This window comes from Pseudorasbora parva, chromosome 5, assembly GCF_024679245.1.
Source record: "Pseudorasbora parva isolate DD20220531a chromosome 5, ASM2467924v1, whole genome shotgun sequence".
Taxonomy (NCBI): domain Eukaryota; kingdom Metazoa; phylum Chordata; class Actinopteri; order Cypriniformes; family Gobionidae; genus Pseudorasbora; species Pseudorasbora parva.
In genome coordinates, this window is record NC_090176.1 from 12,624,874 (window position 1) to 12,638,464 (window position 13,591).

A 13,591-nucleotide genomic window follows, 5' to 3' on the forward strand; every position below is an offset into this window, starting at 1 on the left:
AGTGATCTCTAAATTAGGCTATTATAGACAGTGGACTAAACGCTACTACAGTTGGTCGTCTCATTCCAAAATCTTTTTGTGTGATTGAACATATCCCTCGCACTCAATTTTTCATAACTCGCCTGTTTGTACTTAATAAACCAATAAAAACATTTGGCACGAGGTCACAGCGTTTGGGTTTGCGCGCTCACAAGGTTTGCAAAAAGTAAACACTCGAGGTTAGAGCCAGGGCAGACGACAGTATGAAGCGTGCATTTCGCTTAAGATGGGCTTACTTTTGGAAATATATTACATCTACATTTCAGTGGTAACACATAAGGTGTTGATCGTCTTTCTTTATTATTGTTAGCACTACCTCGAACTAAAGCGGCGTCTCTTCGGAGCTGTCATTTTCTTAAATGAGCCGCGGCAATGTTTCAAATGAGCTTCTAACGCTGGACAAACAAACGCCTTTATTTTCAACGCGATCACCTTGTACCCAAACCATTTCGAAACTAAGGAGCCATTTGTCCTCTGATTACAAACAAGCTCCTCTGCGGCGCGTTTGCGGGACTCGTGTTTCGCGCTGTGGGGGATTTTAAAAAAGTGACGTGAGTGGAAGGGAGGCGGCAGCGTGTGTGTGTGTGTGTGTGAGTGAGAGAGCGAGCGAGAGAGAGACAGAGGGAGCGCGGCTCGCGGCTGTTATTTCAAATAGCGCAGTATATTTTAAACTAATCGCTTAACCGGTTTCAACCGGCTAATGAGGCTCGGTGGTCAGTCAAGAAAATGTTAAGTTTTCGCCATCCCTACACCTGCCTTTAAAATATTTCAATATATGGCTATAGTGTGCCACGCGTAAAAGCCCGTTGCAGCGTCTGTGTCTGAAATTTGTTTTGAGCGCTTATGCCACCACTCTGGCATAATTACTCTGAGAATTACCCTGGTCTGAACCGCGTCTACTACCGTCTTCCTCCATGTTTGTTTATGTATTGCAGCGTGCATGGGCAAGCCGTGGCGTGAGGTGCATCTGGACGTAAAATTCTGCCATAAACGCCTTATCGTGGCGTAAGCGATAGAGCCTTATATAAAACGATAGACATTTTCTATCGTCCAGACGATATATTTCGTCATATCGCCCAGCCCTAGCCTCCATGGTCGAATCAGTGCACAGAAGCCAGCACTAAACAAAAGACAATTGAAAAACCGTGTGGCATTTGCCAAGGCCCACAGCCTGCTAAAAGGATGGACGCAGGAAAAGTGGCAGAAGGTGGATTTTTCAGATGAATCTTCTGTTGAATTACACCACAGTCGCCGCAAATATTGCAGGAGACCTACTGGAGCCAGAATGGATCCGAGATTCACCCAGAAAACAGTGAAGTTTGGTGGCGGAAAAATCATGGTCTGGGGTTACATCCAGTATGGGGGTGTGCGAGAGATCTGCAGGGTGGAAGGCAACATCAATAGTCTAAAATACCAAGAAATCTTAGCTACCTCTTATATTCCCAACCATAAAAGAGGCCAAATTCTGCAGCAGGACGGTGCTCCATCACATACTTCCATCTCCACATCAAAGTTCCTCAAGGGGAAGAAGATCAAGATGCTCCAGGATTGGCCAGCCCAGTCACCAGACATGAACATCATTGAGCATATGTTCACACCAATGAATTAATTAAAAGTCAGGTTAATATCAGGTATTTCTAGAAAATAGATAAGCGACAAGACTTTTGTCAGGGACTGTATATGACGTATTTCTCTCTTCTGACTACCGCTATCAATTTCTCTCTCTATATATATTTTTCCTGAATGTTGTGAAAACACTATTGTGGAGTTTGTCTTTTGGTATTTGAGCAGATGAGAACACATGTAGTCTCTCATTCACTGCTGTAGAAGTTTACCCACCTTTGGGACAGATTTACTAACTGCTCTTTTTGGCGTTAAAAATGACTCTCAGAATTGATTAAAGACACAAAGTGAAAAATTAGCACTGAAAAGACGTGGACAGGGTTATTTTTTGCGGCTGAACTTATTGCTAATGCATTTGTTGGAGTTTCCCTTTCAGAAGTAAAATTTGTTGGAGGAAAGTATTTAAATAAATCACGCAAGGTGATTTGCTAAGTTTTGCGCAGGTCATTTTACTGCAATTTGCTCCATTATTTACCACCCAATAAAAGTGTGTCTTAAACCAGAGGCTAACGGGTAGATTATACTGGTCATTATGGAAATGATCTGGCAGTGTCTGTGTGCTTTAATTGGCTTGTCATCAGTAGATCACACACAGAACTGTTCACTCCCATTGCTCTCCCGTCAATTTAACTTGTTTAGTAAATCTGGCCCCGTGACGACTTCCGCTTCGGAGAATCCTGGAAATGTGAAAAGGGTCCATTGATGAATTTTGTAACATTGACACCGTACTGAATCAAACTGAACTGACTTCAGCTGAATAATGACTCTATTGTCTTCCGTAGAGCTGCTTTACAGCAGGATTTGTGCTTTACATCATTGTGGCGCTGCTTTAAAATATGCATTTTATAAAGTGAAATCATGTCAATATAATAATGTAATATGGAAACCCAAACGAATAGAAACTTTCAAAGGGATAATTCACCTCAAAATGAATGTTCTGTCATCATTTACTCTCCCTAAAGTTATATCAAACCCGTATGTTTTTCTTTCTTCTGTTGAACACAGAAGAAGATATTTCATGGGTAACCAAACAGTTGACGGTAGCCATTGACTTCCATAGTATGGGAAAAATACTATCCCTTTAAAAGTTCCTGTGTGTTGCATGAATTTGGTTGGTTTCAATATTACAAGTTGGAAAATTATCTGACATCATTTGCATTTTTAACATCTCAAAAAGCTGCAATTTTGACAGTGGTACTGTATGTAGACTTTTAATGCCAACACTGGCTAGAGCTCTATTTTGAGCCTGAGAGTGTAGAAACATGGCAAAGGTGTCGTTCACACATTTCCCCCTCACGAACCCTCACGTATCTGCACTGAACACCGTCCTATCTGTGCCTGCTCTTCACAAACCAGCCCCACAGCACTCATCAGATCAGACTGTGTGTTGTGTGTTTGTGTGATCTGCCTGATGCTGACGTGTTCTTTTCCGTCATGTTGTGTAGCTGTGAAGATTAAGAAACCCATCAAGACGAAGTTCCGTATGCCGGTGTTTAATTGGGTGGCGCTGAAACCCAATCAGATCAACGGCACTGTGTTCAACGAGATCGATGACGAAAGAATACTTGAGGTGAGACGGACACAGTTATGAAAACATTGGAGAAAAAAAAGTTTGTTTTGTTACAGTACATATGCACCAGTTAAATATCATCTGTTTTTACACAATACTTCTTATGATATTACGATATACAATATTATTATAATAATTTTTAAAAAAATTACATAGCATAATATGGAGGGTAATACCACTGTACATTTATTATGCATTATAAAGGTATTATAGTGAATTAACTTTATAATTCATGCGTAATATGTTACATTATAATACTTAAGAGTATAATGCATTAACATGATCAACATCCAATTGTGTTTTAATGTAACACTTTCTCTACATTAGTAACTATGAATGAATTATTCATTTATAATGTAATAAAACTGAGGTTAGAATTATGAAAATGATGCATTACCATGTGTACGGATGCATAAAATATATATTTATAATGCATTTGTATACCATTCAAAAGTTTGGGGTCAGTAAGGTGTATTGTTATGAATGTTTGAATGATTTCTGAAGGATCTTATGAAAATTTTGCTTTTGCATCACAGGAATAAATTACATGTTCAAATATATTCAAATAAAAAACAGAACATTGTTTTGAATTATAAAAATGTTTCACAATATTCTTGTTTTTACTGAATTTTTAATCAAATAAATGCAGATGTGTTGACCACTTCTTTCAAAAACGTAAAAAAATCTTATCAGCCCCAAACTTTTGAACAGCAGTTTATAAAATAGAGGGTTCAAGTACAATAAATATAGTGGATTAATACAGATGGTCATTAGTACACAACTTATTAGACTGTCAATTTTTATGATGTGTGGAGAAATATATATATATATATATTCTGAATTGTTGACTTATTTTGATGTTGATTTGCATTATGATTCCAGACTGGCTGTAGTCACATTACAGTATCAGATATACAGATGAGTGGATTTAATGGTGTTTTATTCTGTTCAGGATCTGAATGTGGATGAGTTTGAGGAGATGTTTAAGACGAAAGCACAGGGTCCAGCCATAGACATCACCTCCAGCAAACAGAAGACCTCTCAGAAAGGACCAAATAAAATCTTGCTGCTGGACTCCAACAGGGCTAAAAACCTGGCCATCACCCTCAAAAAAGTGGGCAAGACTTCAGAGGAGATCTGCAGAGCCATCCAAATGTAATTCAGAGCCAGCATACACAAAAAAATGATCGCTATCATCTCTTGATTAGTGCCCTAGAAATATTTTAGAATGTTTTTTTTTTTTTCATTTCTAGGTTTGACCTGCGGACGTTGCCGGTGGATTTTGTGGAGTGTTTGATGAGGTTCATTCCAACGGAGGCGGAGCTGAAGGTTCTGCGGCAGTACGAGAAGGAACGCAAACCTCTGGAGAACCTGACAGACGAGGATCGCTTCATGATCCACTTCAGCAAGATAGAGCGTCTCATGCAGAAGATGACCATCATGGCATTCCTGGGGAATTTCACAGAGAACGTTCAGATGCTCACACCGGTAAATAACATAAACCCAGAGCTGCTTTACCACGTGGACAGCACATTTGGTCTAGAACTAAGCAGGATTTTCCAGAATTCATTTCAAATCACCCAGGCAAATTTAGATAACTAATCTGGATGTGCCTGTGGATCTCCTCCAAAATCTCAGATTCCCTTTTCTTTCACTCATACACCTTCTTTGCATGATGCTTTCCATGAACATGGGGCTTAAATTATGTTTTTTTTTACTTCCTTTTTTAAACACTTTTAAACACATAAGGTTTCATTTGTTAACATTAGTTAAAGGGTTAGTTCACCCAAAAACGAACTAAGTCTTTAACATTAAAGGGGGGGTGAAACACTCAGTTTCAGTCAATCTCACATCAATCTTGAGTACCTATAGAGTAGTATTGCATCCTTCATATCTCCGAAAAGTCTTTAGTTTTATCATATTTATAAAAGAAATATGGGCTGTACCGAGTCTTTCCGGAAAAAACCGAGCGCCTGGAGGCGTATCGTGTGGGCGGAGCTAAAGAATGACGAATGTGTACAAAGCGTGGAGAAACCCATCTATCTCAGCTAATACAGATATGATCCACAATCAAATCTGAGGCTGAAATAAATTGAACAGGAGAAACAGCAACAGCAGGACATCCGTCTCTGTGGTATGTACTGTATTTAGGGGCCTTTGTGTGTCTTTACTCGCAGTTTATGAGGACATGCACCCTACCGGGAGAAGAGCCCGTACGGCCCATACAAGGACCTTCCGCTCTTATTAACGTCAAGTAGACCCATACTCGAAAAAAACTCGCCGAAACTTGTGAGAAACCGGAAGGAGTATTTTTAACACAGAAATACTCCATCAAACGTCCAACATTAGTTTTTGAAACTTTGTCTATGTTTAGGACGGGAATCCAAGTCTTTAACAGTGTAAAAAGCTCAGTATGCATGAAACAGCATTTCACCCCCCCTTTAACTAACATTGACCAATACTTCTACAGCATTTATTAATTGTAGTTGATGTTAATGTTTACAAAAGAGTCCAGTTTTTACCAGTATTTCCAATGTCTAAATGTCTCCAGTTGTTTTTAAATGTATAAATGGTTGAGTTTAGTCAACACTACAGTGAATTAAATCTAAAAAAAAGTTAAATGAGTTTTTTTTTTTAAAGTGATACCACTTAAGATGTTTCCCAATTTTCTGAAACACTTAACAATTAGGTCCCTTTAAATAATGCATTGCCTTACAATATATTTATAATATATTGCAATATATTACAGTATTTATTCATCTCTGTCAACATTTGTTAATAGAAATAAAAAACTGTTAATTGTTGGTTCATTTTCGCTTAGGTCTATTCATTTACATTAACATATATGACTTTTGATTTGATTAAAATATGAGTTTAAATTAATATTAACTAAGATTATTAAATGCTTTAGAAATATTTGTAATTGTTAGTTATGGTATGTTAATTAATGTTGTTAACCAGTGTTGGGGAAAGTTACTTTTAAAAAGTAAAGGTTTACAACATTGTGTTACTTCCTAAAAAAGTAACTAATTGTGGTACTTAGTTCATTTTTATGTAATGTGTTAGGTTACTTTTGGGATACTTTTTCTCACCTGGGCTTGGCTTGTTTGTTTGTTTGTTTGTTTGTTTTATAATAACAACAAACAAGTTTCAGGTGGTTTTAATGGCCAAAAATATAATTTTGGAAACGTTTTGTCGTTTGCTCTTGCCTCAACAGCAACTCCATGCTGTTATTGCAGCATCTGTCTCCATCAAGTCCTCTCAAAAACTCAAGAAGATTCTGGAAGTAAGAGTTTTACTTCTGTCTCGATTCATTTTTCTCCAGAATGTGTATGAGTCTTTACTGAGTGTGTATTTCTCTCAGATCATCCTGGCTCTGGGGAACTACATGAACAGCAGTAAAAGAGGAGCGGTATACGGCTTCAAACTGCAGAGCTTAGACCTGGTACATTTTACATGCTCATTTATTTATTATTTATTATGATTTTGTCTGATACAAGTTAAATCCTTATAATTTATGAATGGACAACAAAGCACCTGTCATTTATTACAATCATAATTATTTAGCATGCAGATTGTGAAATTACATTCAAACCACTGACAGATTTTGACGTTTATAATTCTGTTAGACTATCATTGATTTTATGATAAAGTGTAAGTCATAAAACAATAAGTATTAAAAAAACAGGGGGTTTGTGTGTTTTCTTTTTCCAGTTATTAGACACTAAATCAACAGATCGCAAGGTCACTCTTCTGCACTATATAGCAAACGTGGTGAAGGATAAATACCAGCAGGTGTCGCTCTTCTATAATGAGCTGAACTATGTGGAGAAAGCTGCAGCAGGTATGAAACATTTCAGATGTGATTTTGATTATGTTGACAACAAACAGGGCAGATCTCACACGTTTTGACACGTTATGTACCATGTCCAGATGATCTCAAGTAAATGAATTGTCTCTCTGTATTCCTCAGTCTCTCTGGAGAATGTCTTATTAGATGTGAAGGAGATGCAGAGAGGGATGGATTTGACCAGGAGAGAGTACAGCATGCACGGCCACAACACAATGCTTAAAGACTTCATACAGCAGAATGAGAATAAACTCAAAAAACTTCAGGATGATGCCAAGATCGCTCAGGTACACATGCAACAGCCCAAACACAGCTCATTAATCCTGCCAGACTGTCATTTGAAGAGGTCATATCATGAGGAATCACATTTGTCTTTATCTTTTGAAATTAAAGTCTGTTGTATTATGAAATCATAGTATAACTTTCAGAACCCAACACTTCCTCCCCAGTCTAAACACATCATTTATTGAAACTAAGCTGCATAATGGCTAATATTAAACATCTGCATCAAGGCTTCATTTATTTAGGCTGCTCTATGTATGGCCATTGATAAATGTTAAGATATGAATAAAACCCTAAATTAAATCTGTTTATCAAATTAAGCAATTGTCTCTCTTCAGAAGAATTAGATTAAAATGCTTGATTCATATGGACAAAACTAATTTGAAAAAAAGTTATCAAATGACCTCTTTGAATTGGGAATATACACCAATCAGGCATAACATTATGAGCACTGAGACATGAAGTGAATAACACTGGTTATATCTTCATCACGGCACCTGTTAGTGGGTGGGATATATTAGGCAGCAAGTGAACATTTTGTCCTCAAAGTTGATGTGTTAGCAAATGGGCAAGCGTAAGGATTTGAGTGAGTTTGACAAGGGCCAAATTGTGACAGCTAGATGACTGGGTCAGAGCATCTCCAAAACTGCAGCTTTTGTGTGGTGTTCCTAGTCTGCAGTGGTCAGTATCTATCAAAAGTGGTCCAAGGAAGGAACAGTGGTGAACTGACGAAAAGGTCATGGGCGGCCAAGGCTCATTGATGCACGTGGGGAGCGAAGGCCTGCCTGTGTGGTCAAACAGATCAAACAGACGAGCTACTGTACCTCAAATTGCTGAAGAAATTAATGCTGGTTCTGATAGAAAGGTGTCAGAATACACAGTGCATCATCACAGTTTGTTGCGTATGGGACCAGTCAGGGTGACCATGCTGACCCCTGTCCACCGCCGAAAGTGCCAACAGCGGACAAGTGAGCATCAAAACTGGACCACATAGCAATGGAAGAAGGTGGCCTGGTCTGATGAATCACATTTTCTTTTACATCATGTGGATTGGCGTGTGTGTCACTTATATGGGGAACACATGGCACCAGGATGCACTATGGTAAGAAGAGAAGACAGCGGAGGCAGTGTGATGCTTTTGACAATGTTCAAACCTTGGGTCCTGCCATCCATTTGAATATTACTTTGACACGTACCACCTACCTAAACATTGTTGTAGATCATGTACACCCTCTTTCAGCAGGATAATGTGCCCTGCCACAAAGCAAAAATTGTTTGAGGAGCACAACAATGAGTTTGAGGTGTTGACTTGACCTCCAAATTCTCCAGATTTCAATCCAGTCGAGCATCTGTGGGATGTGCTGAACAAACTAATCCAATCCATCGAGTCCCCGCCTTACAACTAACTGGACTTAAAGGATCTGCTGCTTACATCTTGGTGCCAGATACCACAGCACACATTCAGAGGTCTACACTGTAAAAAAAATTCAGGTCTCCAATTGAAAATTTTCAAGTGACTGATCACATCGAAGTTTTTCAGTTGGCCGAATTGAATTTCTGTGAATTAAATTGCATCAATTCACAGATTTTAAATTCGGCCAACTGAAACACTTCGATGTGATCAGTCACTTGAAAATTTTCAATAGAAGGTTTTTTTTTTTTTTACAGTGAAGTAGAGGTTTTTTTTACAGTGTAGTTTACAGTGTTTATGGGTCATGGCTGTTTTTTGTGGTCATAATGATCATTATGCCTGATCGGTGTATTCCATTCAACATTGTTTTAAAAAATGTAATATTTGAAGACTCAGTAAATACATGTGATTCTGAATAACATAACTATTTTGTTGTTGTTTATTTCTCTTATGTATTTTCATATCTCATCCTCTCAGGATGCCTATGAAGAAGTGGTGAAATTCTTTGGAGAAAGTTCCAAAACAACACCACCATCTGTGTTTTTCCCAGTGTTTGTGCGCTTTGTAAAAGCATACCGGGTAAACCGACAAATGACCTGTCTCACTTCATTCAATCACGTGTCAGTTGTATAAACCGTACCTGCATTGATCACTCATGTTACACAACTTCCTCTTTATCAGCAAGCAGAGGAGGATAATGAACAGAGGAAAAGACATGAGCAGATGTTGATGGAGAAGCTGATTGAGCAAGAAGCTATGATGGAGCAAGAGGATCAGAAGGTACAAATAAAATAAAGGCTTAGAGAGTGTGTGTATGTGTCGGGGAAGTGGAACTACTGTTTTGGGGCCGACACTGGCCCGAGAAGTGAACTAAATATGAAAGCTGAATCTAAGGGATATCATCATTTGGAATAATATTTTATGAGTCATGAAATTTGATTGAATTTGATTTAGTTTAGTTTATAGTCTTTTAGTAGGGTTTAATTCAGGGTTAATTTTTAAGTGTACATAATTATAAATAAAACACTCGACTAGAAACTTTATTAGCAATCTAAACTCAACATAATTCAAGATAAGCTGCCCGTCAGTAATGTAAATGATGTGAGAAAATCAAAGACATTTTAGTCCAGTATATTTTCTTGTTCACCTATCTTTGATTAAACAATAATTTTGGACACTTTGTGTGCTTATACCTATATTTTGGGAACATATTTATACCATGAAGTGAGCTCAATCTGACAAAACCTCTGTTGGGGACATCCTCATTTGTAAATCTATGGCCTGTCCTCTTTTGTTGTTCCTGTGTGGTTCAGGTGGTCCCTATGATACAGGGACAAAACGCCCGCAGTCTTTAACCTTGTGGGGACTTTTTGTTTTTTTTGTTCCCCATGAGCAAAACAGCTTATAAAGCATAGCAAATTATGTTTTTTTTTTTTTTAAATGCAGGTTTTTTGTGATGGTAGGGTCAGGGTATAGAATATACAGTTTGTAAAGTCTACAAAGAATTAAGAAAGTAAAAAAGTTACATGTGAAGGCCAAGTTGATGCACACACATTAGGAGTAGCGACTAGTAAACACCATTTTTGTGGTGGCGCCCGGGGAGCGATTTGTGTGTGTGTGTGTGTGTGTGTTGGGGGGTAGGGTTTGTTTTGGAGTATTGAGAATTGATCCTGCAACTTTTGGCTTACCGGTCTGACTGTCTAACCATTAGGCCACGACTGCCTCATATGTCTATGGAATGCCCCCATGAAACATGCAAAACCCAGCCATGGAAATGTTTGTACTGTAGGTTAATGACAGTCATTCAGCATTGTTTGTAGATTGTGACACGTTATTGTATGTGTGTTCAGTCTCCCTCTCATAAGAATAAGAGGCAGCAGCAGAATTTGATTGCAGAGCTGAGGAAGAAGCAGGTGAAGGACAGCAGACATGTGTATGAGGGTAAAGATGGAGCCATTGAGGACATCATCACAGGTAACACACAATGTTCTGCTTTTGGGGGCATCCCATAATTGTTCTGCATGCAATGGGCTTTAAAACATACAAACTTTTGTAACGTGTTAGTTTGAGCCACTAACCAGCTTTCTGTGACTGGTGGAAAGCTTTACTGATCAATAACAATTTACTGACCATTACAAGCTGAATGTGTGCAGTAACTGCTTACAGCTCTGAGCTGGAGTGCATCTGCTAAACACTGTGTGTTTAGTTTAGTCTTAAGAGTTAGTTCACTCAAAAATATCATTAATTAATTCAAAACATATAAGAGCTTCGTTCATCTTCAGAACACAAATGAAGATATTTTTGATAAAGGAAGCAAATACCATATACCATAGACGGCAATTTGCCACTTTCAAGGTCCAGAAAGGTAGTAAAGATATTCCTAAAGTAGTCCATGTGACTGCAGTGGTTCAACCTTAAATTTATGAAGTGACGGGAATACTTTTTGTGTGCAAAAAACAAACAAAAATAACGTATTTATTCAGCAATCTCTTCTGTGTCAGTCTGTGTTGACGTTGTAAATACAGTGCAGCACTTCCAGCAGATTTTTACGGCAGAATGGCGGCTCACCATTGGCTAGCTCCTGCATCAGCATCCCACGCATGCGTCCTGGTGCTCACGTGAAGAGCATCGGCCAATGGTAAGGCGGCGTTCTGACATAGCACTTCGAAAAGCACTGTACCATATTTTCTGTCAACAGTGTGGAAACTGCACAGACAGACTGTTGAATAAAGTCATTATTTTTGTTTGTTTTTTGCACACTAAATTATTGTCGTCGCTTCATAAAATTAGGCTTTAACCACTGGAGTCACATCACTGGAGAGCACTATTTTAACAATGTCTAGGCCCAGAAAGCCAGTAAACACATTCAAATACTAAAATAGTTAAAATAGATCTCAGATTTCATAAAAAAATATCTTCATTTGTGTTCTGAAGATGAACTTAGGTCTTACAGGTTTGAAATTACATGAGGGTGAGGAATTAATGACAGAATTGTCATTTTTGGATGAACTAACCCTTTAAAGGGGTCATATTATACTTTTTTATAATTTCTTTTTACCTTAGGTCCATTTGTCAAGTCAAATTTGCATAGTGCTTTTCACAATACACAAACCAGCTTTATATGCCTTAAAGTCACATTTAAAACATTAGAGCTATGTACATATATAGTATATATTAAATAGCAATAAAGAAGTTGAGATTTTTAATATATTTTAGTATAGTGTATATTGCTTATTAACTTTACATGAAGGGTATATTTATGCATGAGGATAATATTGCATATACTTATATATTTAATTTAATTTCATCCAATTTTAAGAGCTGGGCAATAATATAAGTTCACATTTAGCAACAATAAAAAAAAGGTTATTGTAATTTAAATAAATGTACATTTTTTATTAGTCTAATTTTTCACAATAACCTCACTTTGCTTTATCTGCTAGACTTTTGAGGGCCAGGGCTTTTGTTAAAACTACAAATCGCAACTTCTGCAGTTTTGTGTTCCTACCCAGGGCCATTCAGAGCATACAGGGGTGGAGCTAAAATCAAAAGTGAATTATGGGTAAGGCAAAAAAGTACTTCAAGGGGTGTAAAAACTGTATCCCGGTGCTCTTGGGTATAGGGATGATCCCAGTCATAAAACAATCAGGGCATGGCACTCACCTTTATTCTATCATGGCTTTTGTATTAAAAGCATATATAACCACTGAAACCGACTCAAAATGTAGTATATATGTCAGGCCAGTATGTGGCACTGTAATTCTGCCACAGAAATGCCCTGAAAAGGCTCAGTAAAAATAAGTCATAGTCAAGATTTAATCTCACAATAAACAATAAAATAATTTGCTACTTAGCTGATTGTGTTTTATTAATGCACAAAATGAATGCTCTTCCTTTAAATGACACCGTATTGATGTGTGCATGTCCAGTGCCCGTAGTTGTATCCCTTCTAGTCTTTACTGTGCAGGATGTGGTGTGATGACATCACCGTTTCACAAAATATACAGTACGGATTGGCTGTACACACGAAGACACAAGGGTGTCGGTTTCAGATTGATCCACTCTGGGACCCGATTTCAAAATCTTAAAAAAATCTTAAAAAAACAGCTAAACGCATCTCTGTGTGGACACGGCCTGAGTTTGTCTGTTACCCACACCCCGATGAAGGCTTATTAGCCACAATGAGTTGCTGTGCGGTGTTTGTCTCTTAATTATTTAATTATTCTATACTCTATAATTATTCTATCATGGCTTATGCTTTTAACACATAAGCCATGATAGAATAAGGGATTTGTATAATTTTCAAAAAACCTGAATGCCTTGGCCTGATATTTTTTTGTGAATTATGGGTAATTAAAGCTTTTGGCAAAAGGTACTTGCACATAGACAGTAAGTTTTATTAACGGGTTAGTTCACCCAAAAATGAAAATTCTCTAATTAATTCCTCATCCTCATGTCGTTCCAAACCCGTAAGACCTTTATTCATCTTTAGAAAAGATCTGAAAATATTTTTGAGGAAATCTGAGAGATCTCAGACCCCTTCATCGTCAGCAATTTAATGAACACTTTCAAGGCCCAGAAAGGTAGTAAACACATTCAAATACAAATAGCTAAAATAGGTAAAATAGCTCTCAGATTTCATAAAGAATATATTCATTTGTGTTCTGAAGATCAGCAAAGGTCTTGAGGGACATGATGATGAGGAATTAATGACAGGAATTTTTGGGTGCACTAGCCCTTTAAAAGCCTATCTGACCAACATTGAATTAGCCATTTAAACTGAAATATCTTTAGATATTTAAAAAAAATTGACTAA

General features: G+C 37.6%; 1 protein-coding gene across 6 annotated transcripts in view; it reads left to right on the plus strand.

The window, feature by feature from the left end:
• Positions 1-13,591, plus strand: part of fmnl2a (formin-like 2a) — a 122,319-nt gene that overhangs the window by 98,145 nt on the left and 10,583 nt on the right. For all 6 annotated transcript variants that reach the window (XM_067443265.1, XM_067443263.1, XM_067443262.1 and 3 more), the window contains 10 exons: positions 3,108-3,232; positions 4,185-4,387; positions 4,486-4,720; positions 6,450-6,518; positions 6,597-6,677; positions 6,947-7,076; positions 7,206-7,369; positions 9,253-9,354; positions 9,457-9,555; positions 10,626-10,749. In XM_067443265.1, coding sequence (XP_067299366.1) covers positions 3,108-3,232; positions 4,185-4,387; positions 4,486-4,720; positions 6,450-6,518; positions 6,597-6,677; positions 6,947-7,076; positions 7,206-7,369; positions 9,253-9,354; positions 9,457-9,555; positions 10,626-10,749 — 1,332 coding nt within the window. The remainder of the gene's footprint in view (positions 1-3,107; positions 3,233-4,184; positions 4,388-4,485; positions 4,721-6,449; positions 6,519-6,596; positions 6,678-6,946; positions 7,077-7,205; positions 7,370-9,252; positions 9,355-9,456; positions 9,556-10,625; positions 10,750-13,591) is intronic.